A 13,621-nucleotide genomic window follows, 5' to 3' on the forward strand; every position below is an offset into this window, starting at 1 on the left:
GAGCAGTATGGAGGTATTTTCTGTATTTTTTCAGTTGTTTTTTTAAGTTTAAAGACGTGGTCCCCAGTAAATGAAATTGAAAACTTAAACACTTCCCTCACCCCTCCATCTGCAGTAGGAGTAGATAATGAGTGAATTTAAATTCGGCAAACTGTTCCTTTAAGGTCCAAAGAACAGCTGAACCTTTTGAATCCCTAGGTCGGCCAATTCTATTTAAAATCGTAATATTGCTACTTGCTTGTGCAGCACACATTTTTCATCTAAACTTGACTTAAATGCTTTTTTTGAGTGATGTAAATAGCTGATGTGAAAAGAGTGACAGAGAGAGAACCGCTCATTTGAGGTTAATCAGGTCAGCAGTCTACAAATTGGCACTGGTGCATGTGTTTGCATTCTCTCTCTCTCTCTCAAGTACACACACACACATGCACACACACACACACTTTTTCACAATTTCAAGCACTTTCATGAAGGTAAATTTGAGCACATTCTGCAGAGCGCTATAAAAAAGCGCCTACGCCTGAGCACACACATCAATGTATAAACAAACTGATGCATAAAGACACACACACACACAGCAATAAATGAAGACCTTCATAACATGAAGACAATATCACAAACACAGCTTAATAAATGTGCATAAATATTCACCTATATCTATTCAGGCAAACTCACACAGACTGAGAGAAACAAACAGAGTCATCTCAGCTGAGAGACACACAGACACACACACCCTGAAGCCTTGGTGACTGACAGCGGAACCTTCCAACTGGGAGCGGGGGGATTGTGGGGGGGCAGCTAGCCGAGCATGAAATTAAAGCCCCAACTGTCAACCTGAGGACAGTCAGGACGACGACTGAGGTGCATGTATGTGCCTTTGTGTTTGATGAGATGCGATGGTGGTGGCACACCATGGGGAGGTGACCAGAGATGTGAGGTGAGGTGTTCCACTCCTCCGTACAGATCAATCTGGGAGATCTGGTGGTAAATTCTGCATGGCACATGCCGACGGACAATTGGTATAAAAACACTTTGAGGCAACTAACACGTATGTAAAACAAATGAGGACCATCTGAACTTACTGACGTGATTCCTGCAAACTCATTAGATTATTGTTTATTAGTTGGAACAAATATCTGTGGCCAGAGTGAAGACACAAACTTTTTAAGCTTTTAGGCTGAAAGCGGCAAACTCTGGGGATATAAACCATCTGACTTGACTCATTCAAAATCCTCTGGGACCAATAACACTGCAGCCTTTATCTGCTCTGGACCACAGCAGCCAGAAATCCATGTGGGCTACTGTCACAACCATGATTCTAGCTTCTTTTATTTGAATCATTTTTTTCATTATGGTTTTTCATAAGGTTTTCATAAATTTCTATAAGAAAGTACAACTTCGTCTTAACGTCTTCTTGTAAAACATCTTAAAGTTATAATTTGGCTTTATGAAACCAATTAAATTATTTTCCATTGGACTTATAGGAATATGAAATGTTACAGCTGAGTGGTGCCACAGTCAAGAAAATAAAATAAACCAACCCTGCTGAAATTCAGCGGAATTCTCCTTTACAGAAGGTTAACAACATCCATTTCCTAATTTAAAAAAATGCCTTCTTACTAAATCATTCGAAGGCTGCCAAGATTCTACAGCAGCGACTGGAGAAGAGTGACGGCAGGACACTGAGGAGGAAATAAAGAAGAGCTGTGTTGCTCCCTGCTGGTCCATCAGTGTGATTCAGTGTGAGCAGTGAGGAGGAGGAGGAGGAGGATAAGAAACATTATCACAGGTAATACAGACTGAGACAGACACAGGGGGAGAACAAGTCTACTTTCCACAAGTAGCTTGTTTCATTATTAGATAAATGATTCAACCTGCAGAGAAGATTTAGAGTCTTTTGTTCTGTTTAGCATTTTAATGTCTCACTCTCACACACACACACACACACACACACACACACACAGCAGAAACAATAGCTGAACTGATAAAGTGAAGATAGGATTCCATCTGCTGGTGAAAGAGGGTAGTGTAGGAGATTCACCGAGTATAAATTAAGAGATTATTATTTTATTTTTTATTATCATATAAATTGCATCAAAAGATCCCAACCACCGATGAAATGATCCCATTAACGACACTGTCTGTGTATCCAGACTCTGTTCAAGCATGTTTATAGTGTTGTCCAAAAACTATAAACACACTGTTGTGCTGCTCCCTCAACATTTTAGTTTATTTAGATACAATCCCTCATTAAATTGCACTCAAAAGAGCACCAAATGTGTATATATCCGCAGCTGTGTGTGTGTGTAGTCGTTTATGTTACCTCTTCAGGACCTTTTCTACCATAAATATTGACCTTGTCAGGACCAGCAGTCCACATGGGGACCAAAGCACAGTCCCGATGAGACAGAATGTCTTTTCTGGGGTCCTGGTTAGTGTTGGGTATGAATTGGTCATGGTTCAGGTTAGGGATAAGGTTGTGTTTAGGCTGTCACAGTGAATGGATGTCAATGCAAAATCCTAATAATGCTCCTAATGAGGAGTAATAAGGATCCTAATAAAATCCTAATAGGAATAGCTGCACAAACATGAGTGTGCGCATGTGTGTGTATACACAATGAAGTGTAGTGCTGTATTCAATAGTTTGAATGTCTGTTTGAATGGGTGAATGTGACTCTTAGTGTAAAGCACTTGGAGTGACTAAATGCAGTCAAGTTATCATTATTACTTTACACTTACATTTATGCAACAGGAATGAATGGGTTTGAAGTGAAGTGACACAAACGAGGCAGTGAAGGTAGAAAATAGTCTGTTAATCAATTAACTGTGGCAGAAATGCTGTAGCTCTGTTCTAGCTTCTCAAGCTTGAAATATGGCTATGCATTTCTTTGTGTTGTGTTCATCGAGGTGATAACAACTGACTAATTTATCAAGGATTTCAATAAACATTAGTACCAACCCTGAAACTGCACATGTTTTAAACGATAAATGACAAAGATTTCCATAAAATTCACTTAACAGTTGGAATAAAAAACGGTTTATGTGACAGTAAACTGAAGCTTCTCGCTGTGCTAACTGTCCTCTGCAAAACTAACCTGTCCTTCACACCTTTCAAATCTGTAAAAGGTGTGTGTGCAAACTTTTGGTCCACCCCAGCGTTATTGTGTGTACGTGCATGTGTGTGTGTGCTGGGGCCAGTCTTTCATGTGCGTGACAGCAGAGAGGCACCAAGACCAAGGACAGGTTGTCAAAGCTCTGAGTGGCCTGCAGGCCAAGATCTGCTGTGCCAGCACAGAGGAGGGCATGTGCCAGCACAAAGCACCCCCTGCCACAAATCATAGCACTGACATACTGTGTGTGTGTGTGTGTGTGTGTGTGTGTGTGTGTGTGTGTGTGTGTGTGTGTGTGTGTGTGTGTGTGTGTGTGTGTGTGTGTGTGTGTGTGAAGAGTTGGAGTCAAATTGTTGAAAGGTCTGTGTTTAAACCAGAGGTGAAAATTATAGTCTGGACTCTTAGTAGTGGATGGACTGAGATGCCAGGGAGGACAGTAGAGTAGAATTGGAATCGATAAGGACTCAATTTCTCTCTCTCTCTCTCTCACCACACACACACACACACACAGAAAATGTCGGGCAGTGTGTGTAGACAGGAGACGAGTGTGGAATTACAGTTGGGACTAAGGTGAGTCACCACACTGCAGTGGTCAGAGCCGGCCAGCCCCACCCAGGCATACTGACAGCAGCAGGCAGTGTGGAGCTAAAGGACACATAATGTTTGGTCATGCCAAACCCTAAAACCAACTGATCAATCAAATCACAGCCCAGTAGACACTGGCCATGGAGTGAATGCTTGCTTGAAAAAATCAATAAGGGCTAACACACAGAGACTCTGGTGTGTTTGCAGTGAATCCAGAGGAGACAGCCATGTTCCTACTCTGAGGGAGACAACTTCACAAGGTCCACTGACTGTACACATGTTCACGTCTGAAAAGCCAAGCCGTTTTTATCATTGCAGTGAAACAAGGGGAACTGTTTTCTTAGCTAAAAACGTTGTAACCCATATTATCTCTGATTGTCCATTAAAAAAAATGTGTTACTTAAAGCTACACTATGTAACTTTTACTGAGCAATAGCGCCCTCTGCAGCCACACGTGGTGATTAATTCTGTTGGGCTCTGTGTTTGAGCGATGAAGTGTTTCTCAAAAAGAAAAAAGTAAGCTTGTGTTGAGTGGACTGTGAAGTCCCACTCACTGAACTGGAACACACCTGAACAGTGGATTTTACCCATGATCCTTGGCTTCCTGTACCAGAGGAGCTGTATCTACAGTTCATCCTTACACACGTCTCACAGGGGAAAACACCTGCTCACCAAAGTTACACATAAAACCAGAGTGGTGAGGAGGTGGGAATGAAAGCATCTCCATTCTCCCTATTTCAAGTCATTGAACCATCAAACTCATTTTGAAGCTGCTGTTTTGTGCTTAATAATAAGTTCCTCCTCTGGAGCCGCGATCACACATGGATCACAGCAGACATTTAGGCTAAAAACATTGTGTAAATTCAATGTTTTGAGTTGAATTTGAATGCCGGGGCTTACGGACACTTAGATGACACCACAGGAGCAATTTTACAATTTTTTCTGTTGTTTTTTTACATTTCAAGAATCAGTCACCATTTATTTCAATTGAATTGGATTTGGCTGCAATGCTGTTTACCCCAGAAACTCCAAAGGTGTTTTGTGGACTCAAACACTTCACCCACCCCTCCATCTGCATAGTGGTGAGTAGATAATGAGTGAATTTTCATTTTTCAGTGAACTATCCCTTTAAGTATGATCTTGGAGTGGGTAGAATGCCACAAAAGTGTGTTCATAAGGTGACAACTTAAAAACATAATATATAGAAGATATACAGAAGATCTACAGTATTAAGTTGATGTGTGATGATATTTATCGGTAACATCTACCTATGTCTTCCACTTTGCTATGAAGAGAGTGTTGACTTGCTGGTAGGACGTATCTAACAATGATAAAGAAATATAAGACTGATGACACAGTGAAACTACTGGCAGATCTGTAATGTCGCTGAGAAACATCACCATCATATTTCCACAGAACGGAGAGATCTTCTTTAATTAACCATGCATAAGTGAGAAAGATCCTGGGAGCAGAGAGCAGTTTAACCAGAAAACTGTGGAGACCCAGACTTAACATTAATTATCTACAGGTGAATAAAATGCACCAGCGACGTCTGTCAACAGTCGACTAAACCTACCATTTCCTGCAGCTCATCAAACACCCGTACAGCCCTCATCCACACACACTCATGTTACCTGATCAGACTTCTCGGTGCAGAGCGGGGCATGCCAAGGCTGTTGCTTTTTTGAAAAGTCAAATTGGAACAAATTCGTACTGACATCTAATCAATTTCAAATTAATTGAAACGCAAGCCACATAGTGAGGTGGAGCGGGTTCAACCTCACTAGAGGTCTTGTAAACATCTGTGTTTGTGTTCAGAGTCTCAATAACACTTGATTATTCTTGTTACCATTATTACTATTATTATCAAGATTATATTAAAATTGTGGCTGGATTAGAAAATTGCATCCTTCCTTTCAAATTGCAAATTTGATCAATTAATGATTCACTGCTCTCAATGTAGCTCTTGGGGTTGGAAACTGCGAGCAAGTTCCCGATGCTACCTGAGGCTGACCAGCGGCCAGTTTGATGAGCTGCTATCTCGGGTTAGTGCCGGATCTGTCTCCGGCGAGATTTATTCTCAACACCAATTGGTTTTCAAAATATTGTTTCACCTGAATTTTTGTTCATAATATTTGAACACCAGCAATTTCAGAGCTTCGCATCACATCATTCGCACCAGGCAACATTCAAAATTCATCTTTGTACTGTCATTGGGTGAAATATTAGCTTTGCGTTTGTTGTGAAGGGACAAATAATACTCTGTCACACATACGCAAATGTATGAGTGACGAACTTTACGCTCCTGTTCACTTCCAATCTTTGTGAGCGACGGGCTAATAAAACCTTCTCTTCCTGTGGCGAGGCAAATCGTAGCACAGCTTCACATGAAGGTCAACTTTAGGGAATTTTGACCTGCGATATACACGATGTATACTGTGATGTGTACATCTGTGTATTCAGCCATCTACATCAATATGTTTGTATGAGTAAATAAGTAATCATCTCACAAATCGTTCAGTTTCTACTGCTTTGGTATGATTTTTACAAAACTATTAGAGTTGACCTAAGTAGCACTGTAATTCTAAATAAATAATTATTAACTGACAATAAACAAACAGCCTTAATAAGAGATACATCTGAGATTTGTGAGTTAACTATTCTATCACCACTTGCACTTGAAACTGACTTTGTGATTGTCACTTTCAATGTGAAAATACACAAAGAAATAAAAGCAATTGATATTCTTTTACATTTTTTGTAAGACTGTAATTTTTTCACTAAACCAAAGACACTGAACTCTGAGGGACTCCAGACTTTCTGCAGAGATTCTCCTGGCAACCCTCTAATAATTACTCCTGAGAATGTCCAAATGAGCTCATGTGAGAACACAGCAGGAGATCCTCCGCAGGATTGACTGCTGATGAGGTTTGTTTTTTGATGCAAAACTTCAAAAAACAAAAAGAATACAAAAAGCAGTGCCATACATGTAGTAGACATCAATGAAGATGTCAAGAGAACTTTTGGAGATACAAAAAGTGATTTCCACAGCAGAATCTAAGCGTTACGTCCTGTTGCAACACCCCTCACCTGAAGGCTCTGGAGATTTCTTTGTTGTTGTGAACGCGTCTAAGCAGAGAATCTCCTGCTGCGTTCTTTGTGTCTGGAAGGCGAAGACGTTTTCAGGCATGAATTGCGACGATTGGTTTGTTCATGTCTAAATACAACTCAAGTTAACTAGGTCTTATGTGTTAAACTTATTCAACACAAGAAAAAACACATGAGCTGATTCTAACCTTCAGACATTTGTCTTTTGAGCATTTTCACAGATATCCATCTATCATTTGTATAAAAATAGCTGTGACACCGTCAACATGACTCATAGCCAATGGCTGGATGCTGCTGCTTTATGACTAACATAAGTAAACAGGCCTCCGGCTGCACTGTCACTGACTGATGGAGCAGCAGATCCGACTTAAATGTAGCTCATCAGAGACAAACAGGTAAATGACATGATGAACAGCTGAGATCATCTATAGTCTGAATAAAGAATCAACAGTGACAGGAAGGAGATGGGATGAAATATTCATCTCTGTGGGAAAATGAGTTACCGAGTCACACGCTGAATTGGAAATAAATCAGCCTTAGACTTAAAGGTGCAGTGTGTAAGATTTAGGTGAAAGGGATCTATTGGCAGAAATTGAATATAAAATATTCCAAGTGATGTTTTCACTACCGTGTAATCACCTAAATTGTATGAATTATTGTTTTCTTTATCCTAGAATGGCCCCTTTATATTTAAATACTTTATATTTACATCAGGGGGGGGTCTCTGGAGGCCGCCATTTTTTTTACAGTAGCCCAGACTGGACAAACTAAACACCTTTTGAGTTCTTATGACAACTGAAGGCTACCAGAGGTTCTCTTTCATCTTTGGAAGGGGAGGTGAGGTGAGGGGTATTCAGCTGCAACATGCAACTTCACCACTAGATGTCACTAAATTCTACACACTGAACCTTTAACTTTGACTCATCATGTCATGAAATATGATCAATAAGAGATTTACAACTGTTGTGGCTTAAATGCTGCATACATCAGCTCCCTACTACTTTGTTCAAACTTTGATTAATCCTGCATTTGATTAAATTTTTTAAGTTTCTTTACTGAAATGCAATCTCGATTTGTTAGCATGTTAGCTGGAATTATTTGTTAAGCTAAACGTGACCAGTTCATCCATCAAGGCTGTATATAACTTTCCCTTAACACCTGCTACATCATGCGCCGTAAGAAAATTATGCAATTAATAAAACATAACATAAACATTATAAAACATTTCCTTCCTCATTCTGTGTTCATTGACAACCGGAATAGTGCTCAGTCAGAAAGATCTTTTATTTTGTGAATCCGTTTAAAATCTTAAACCTGCTATGTTGAATTTTGCTGTCTTTACTTGAACAAAGACCTATATCTTCTACATATCTTGGCACAGAAATTTCTGTAGGATGTTCAAAGTGTTGACACTATGTAGCCAAAGCAGAAACCAGAAGGGGGACAGAGAAAGAAAAGGGAAATGCAGGCCTGACGACCAAGATAAAATAAGTCACAGGCCCTGTTCCGACATTTACATGAATATTTGTCCAGGGTGATCACAAGTGGACAGCTCTGAGTTTTTCAATTCACACTTGGCATTAAAATGTGTTTCCACATGTGAAAAATAGAAAACTTAATATGTTGCAATGTTGTAATAGCAATAACGTCTGAACATATTGGCGAGAGGACGTCAGTTCTACGTGGCCCCGGACGCATTTGTGTTCCCACGGCTAAAAGAATGTGGCCACATAGTGTCCCACAGCACCTATGCTCAGATCTCAGGATGCATTTGGTTGCATTCAGACCTGAACTTAGAGCTGAAGACTTGTAATCAGATCACTCAGGATAGATGTTAATACCAGGTCTGAACACGGCTATAGAACAACTAATGATAAGCAGTCCACGCATTATTAACTAGGTAATTAACTACATTCAGCAGTAAACACACATACACATACACACAATAATATACAGGAGCTCTGCTCCACAAGTGCTATTAACCATCTCAAATGACTCATTCTCGTGCAGCACAACGTTGTTCGAGCCGAACAACAAACACAGCCGTTCACTTACCATATTATTGAATCAGGCTTTCATTATCAAATGACCATTTCAATTGTGAAACTCATATTGATTCACATGCATATCATTGCATCATGTCACATCAACCTGATCCCAGCAACAAAGGAAAGCCAGGTTTCTGTTGAACTGCAGCCAATTCAAACACTGGACATTTATGCTCCATTTAAACATACAGCTAATTCAACACATTTATTGGTAGACACTTGGACAATAGATAAATAAATAATAACTGATCAATAAATACAGGCATTGAACTATAAGTTGCAGAAGATTGTGATAAAAAAACTAACTACGGCTCAAGAATTCCACGTTTTCTCCTCTGCCAACCAGAGTGTGTTTGAGTGACAGCAGCATGAAGCTGCAGCATAAAACACCAGCAGGAGAAAGTGAGCAAACTTGCAATGTAGAGTTCCTAGGCAGACAGCATGTTGTTAGTGGTATTAAAGAGTAATGCAGCGTTCATGCACACTTGGGAGTGTTCACACATTATTCCTAGGTGGATAGCATGAGTGCTAACCTTGTTGTCACACTGGATATGCCTTGAATTTGCTATCTGTGTATTTCAGATACAAACAGTGTGTACCTGTGTGGAGATTGTATGTTCTCTAGTCAACATAAACACACAAAAACACACAAATATATCAAAAACATAAAATACACAATCCACATTACATATTATGATATTATATTATTATTATCATATATTTTATATTAGTACAAAAGAGAAAATTTGACATATATTAAGATACCAGAAAAAAATGTCCAAGGCTGTGGTAAATGGTTTTCAGACTCAGTCACTCAGACAGTTTAAACAATATGATGTGAACGAAACATACGGAGCTCAAACCAAACCCAAGTGGCATCTGCAGGGACTTTAACATAATGATCAATATGTTGCAGGTAACAGCTGATTAGTTATCTGTAAACAAATGTTAGCACTGCCCTTAGCCCAGTGAATGATTGTCTGGTCGATTGTTAGGCTAAGATGCAGGACAAGGTGGGTGTTCATATATGTAGAGAAGAGGGAGGATTCAGCAGGAAAGGGAAGGTGAGCTGCTGTGAAGAGTTTTAAGCTCTTGTGCTGTGTATTCCAGCTCAGTGAGACCATCTGCTCAGCCTATGACAGAACACTGACCTCACTGACTCATGCAAGATTTGATTGGCTGAATTAAAGTAAGGTCTCCGTCTGCATATTACCAGTTCACTATAGATTCCTGACTATATCGTCAGTGAGATGTGCAAACAGGCAGGGGCCAGAAAAACGACCCTAAATGACTGATCAACATAAAAAAGGTTGTTTATGAATACTGCATCTCTAAGAAGTAATGAGTGATGATTATCACAGGGTTTGTCACACCAGTTTGTCAGGTCAGAGACCAGTTTGTGAAATGGTGATCTGTGGAAGACAAGGTGTCACACCAGAGTCTCTTTTCATTATCCTGCGTGGCTAATCAATAAATCCTGTATGGGCAGTTTCTCAGGAGTGAAGCTCTGCCTGTTCACACTGCAGCTGTAATATGAGTCACTGCATTGACGTAGCACATCTGGCAAATATCCAGTGTACTGCAGTGTGTGTTGGACTAACACAGATCCTTTCTCTTCACCTGTGAAGGTAACTTCGTGTATGGTCTCTGCTTCTAGCTGCTGTCTCTCATTAGAATAGGTCACGTTAGCTGCCAAAGCCGAATGATGTCTACCAGAGGTGACGTGTGGTTTTAAAATTGCAATGCAAAGATGTACCTCACAAATTCAACCACTAAACAGAGACAGATTTTCTTTTTTCAAAGGAGATTACACATAAAGTGATTTACAGAGCAGTCATGTATTCTTCAGCAAACAAAAACAATAAATGTTAGTTTCTCCATGAAATCTGAGCAAACTCAGTCTAGTGAGTTAGGTCAATTGAAGAATAAGTAAAAAGCAATAGTGAGGGGACTTTGTACTAATATTTATAATTTGAGCATTATTATTAATAAAGACTTAACTATGATAAAAAATGTACTTCCTCTGATACATTGGTTACTGTGGATGTAGTGCAAAAAAAAACTAGATAATCTAGGTTTACGTTCACAGGATAGAATCATGATGTGTATTTAGATGCACATATTTACTGAGAGAAGGAGCCTGAGCATCCGGAAGTGACTGATCCAAGCAGCTTCCCTGTGTGAGGGAGCTCCTGTACTACACACTACACTTGTCAGATGGAGGCAGAGTGATGACGCAAAAGGCGTCTTATCTCATTCATAGGTACCTGACACGTTCAAACTCCATGCAAAAGTCGGGGAATTCCATACTCATCCACAAACACAAGCTTTGATTTGCACGTTTACCAACAATACCGATCCCGTGGCAATTTGCTGCATCAATTGTGCTTAATATAATTTTATTAATAAAGCTCTCCTCGATTAATTCTGGCATTTATTGAAAAGGTGTGCACATTTTAAATGTGCATCTTATTGTACAACAGTAATGTTGTGTTTTACATAACATATGCCGAATTAAGGATTGCTACCTTGAGTGTTACGAGCTCTATTATAACAAGCTGTAATTAAGACTCTGTGCAAGGGGAAATTAAACTTTTCACATTTATGAATGGAGTCTGGTGGGCGGCTGCTCCACACGAGGGCAGATGTGAGGCGTTGGCTGCAGGTGCAACAGTATAAGTGATGTGTTTGTGATCCAGTGACCACAGTAAAGTTCAGCTCTCATTTAATATTGCCTTCACAGGACACGTACGTTTTCCGCTCATAAATAATCCAGTCAAGGACATGACATCGATACTGTCAAGCTGGACACGGCCATCCACTACGAGACCGGAACTAGAAGCCATCACATTTCAAAAGAGGACCCTCACTGCCAGTGTAAGTTTCTAGATGAATCCCCTAAAATGATCATAATATCTGGTGTTTACATGGTGAAAATATTTGTTAATGCATGTCTACAATCTTCTAAGACATTTCTCTTGTGTTGATAATAGAAGTAGAATTGTAAAAAATAGGCTATATCCAATTTTTCAAAATTATCTTGTAGGGAGGTCCTTGAATGAGAAAATATCAAATACTTTCATCTTATAATATCGATATAATAAACCTTTTAATACATTTGTTCAAAAAAATTAACATTTTATCAGTAAAAACGATTAAAATTATCTGCCATAGTGGCTGATCTGTCCCGATATTTCCTCAAATAGTTTTTCTTTTTGCGCTCTATTATTATTGTCAAAACATTACACACGCTCAAAGACGTTTATTTTGAAAGCGCTGAACGGAAGTGGTACATGTTTGTCGCTGCTTACACAAATGTCGCTCAATGTTATACATTCTCATGATATTTCTGACTGGACGAGCGCACACTTGTCATATGTTTGCATCGAGCAGAATAATGACACGTTGTTAAAACCATCATGTGAATGGGAATCACGCACTAGGCTGTGGAACAACTGGGCTGAGGGGGATGTGGGCAGAGCTGCACAGAAAAGTGACTCCCATCCGAATAACGCTGTTATAAGCGGCTAGCTGTAGCTCTTCAGCCATTAGCCAAGTTCCCTCCTCCATCCCTCTCATCCGCGCTCCCGTTAGAAAGACAAACACGCATCTTTACCTTTAGCCTGACAGTCTGCGCAGAACTTGTTGTCATCCTCTCTGAGCAGTGCCGACAGGATGGCCTGATGCTGCTCGTTGAGTTTCTGAGCTTTTTCTCGCTCTGACCGCGTCGTCATGTCTCCACAGTTCGTAGGTGAGTCCTGTTTGTGTGGAGACGAGGATTCAACACCACAGCAGAGACCCGAGCTGCGTTAGAGACGCTGAGACATCCGCTCTGTGGCGTCCGGATCCAGTTCAGCCCCAAACCTGCAGCAAGCTAACATGGGTCCATCAGCAGCATCCTGCTGCCTTCACGACTGTAGGAATTTACACATGCACACGGATCACAATCAAATTCACCTGACCCACAACTAGAGTGACGAGAAACGACCCCCAAAAAAATATTTGAATAGGAGACAAAATGCAGAAACCTCAGAGAGAGTCACAAGTGAGGGACTCCTCTCCCAGGACGGACAGAAGTGCAATAGATGTTGCATGTAGGTCTAACCAAGCACATTAACAAGATAATAATATTTAAAACATGCACGAGAGAAGACAGTGTCTAACAGAAATGGAGAGGTGTATCAATGTTTAAAGCAAAGAAAGAAAATGTCTGACAGAGATGACAGGAGTGAGGGGGCATGGAGGGCAGAGCAGTGATGACAATTGTACTGATAGAGGTATGGCCAGTAATAATATAACTATATGGAGGTAGGCACATTGTTAACAATCTAGTTGTTATCATAATCCACGATCAGCTGCGACCACAATCAACGACTCACGATGTGGATATCCACAATCCTGATCTGCAACGACAAATCACAAGGACTCTGGGGAAGAAGTCATTAACTGAACTGCTATCTCTCGAAAATTATGATTTCATTCAATATCAGCATCAAAAAGAGCAGTATTTTTGAAGCTTTAAGAGGCAGCGCTTCTTAGTTTGAAAGTGTTAAGTCTTAATGAACTGATCAGTGTTTTTGTGTGTTTCTATCACAGAGTCTGAAGTCACTCAACAAGACAAGACGCTCTTTGACACCAGATCAGACAGCGGTGGTGGAGGCTCCTCCTCACACAGCCTCTGTGTGGCATCTTTCGCCTGCAGCAGGTGTATGAGGTCTCCACCTGTGACACTGAACTCTCCAGGCCCTGTGTCCAGAACACTTGACTCCA

General features: G+C 40.3%; 1 protein-coding gene across 8 annotated transcripts in view; it reads right to left on the reverse strand.

The window, feature by feature from the left end:
- Window positions 1–12,779, reverse strand: part of smap1 (small ArfGAP 1) — a 98,878-nt gene extending 86,099 nt beyond the window's left edge. For 4 of the 8 annotated variants that reach the window (XM_035173338.2, XM_035173331.2, XM_035173334.2 and 1 more), the window contains exon 1: window positions 12,468–12,778. In XM_035173338.2, coding sequence (XP_035029229.2) covers window positions 12,468–12,585 — 118 coding nt within the window. In that variant the 5' untranslated portion in view covers window positions 12,586–12,778. Of the gene's footprint in view, window positions 1–12,467 lie in introns of all 8 variants that reach the window. The other 4 variants (XM_035173326.2, XM_035173329.2, XM_035173325.2 and 1 more) reach the window with 2 other exon arrangements.
- Between the last annotated feature and the right edge of the window lie 842 nt (window positions 12,780–13,621).

This window comes from Hippoglossus stenolepis, chromosome 12, assembly GCF_022539355.2.
Source record: "Hippoglossus stenolepis isolate QCI-W04-F060 chromosome 12, HSTE1.2, whole genome shotgun sequence".
In the NCBI taxonomy this organism is placed as follows: Eukaryota; Metazoa; Chordata; class Actinopteri; order Pleuronectiformes; family Pleuronectidae; genus Hippoglossus; species Hippoglossus stenolepis.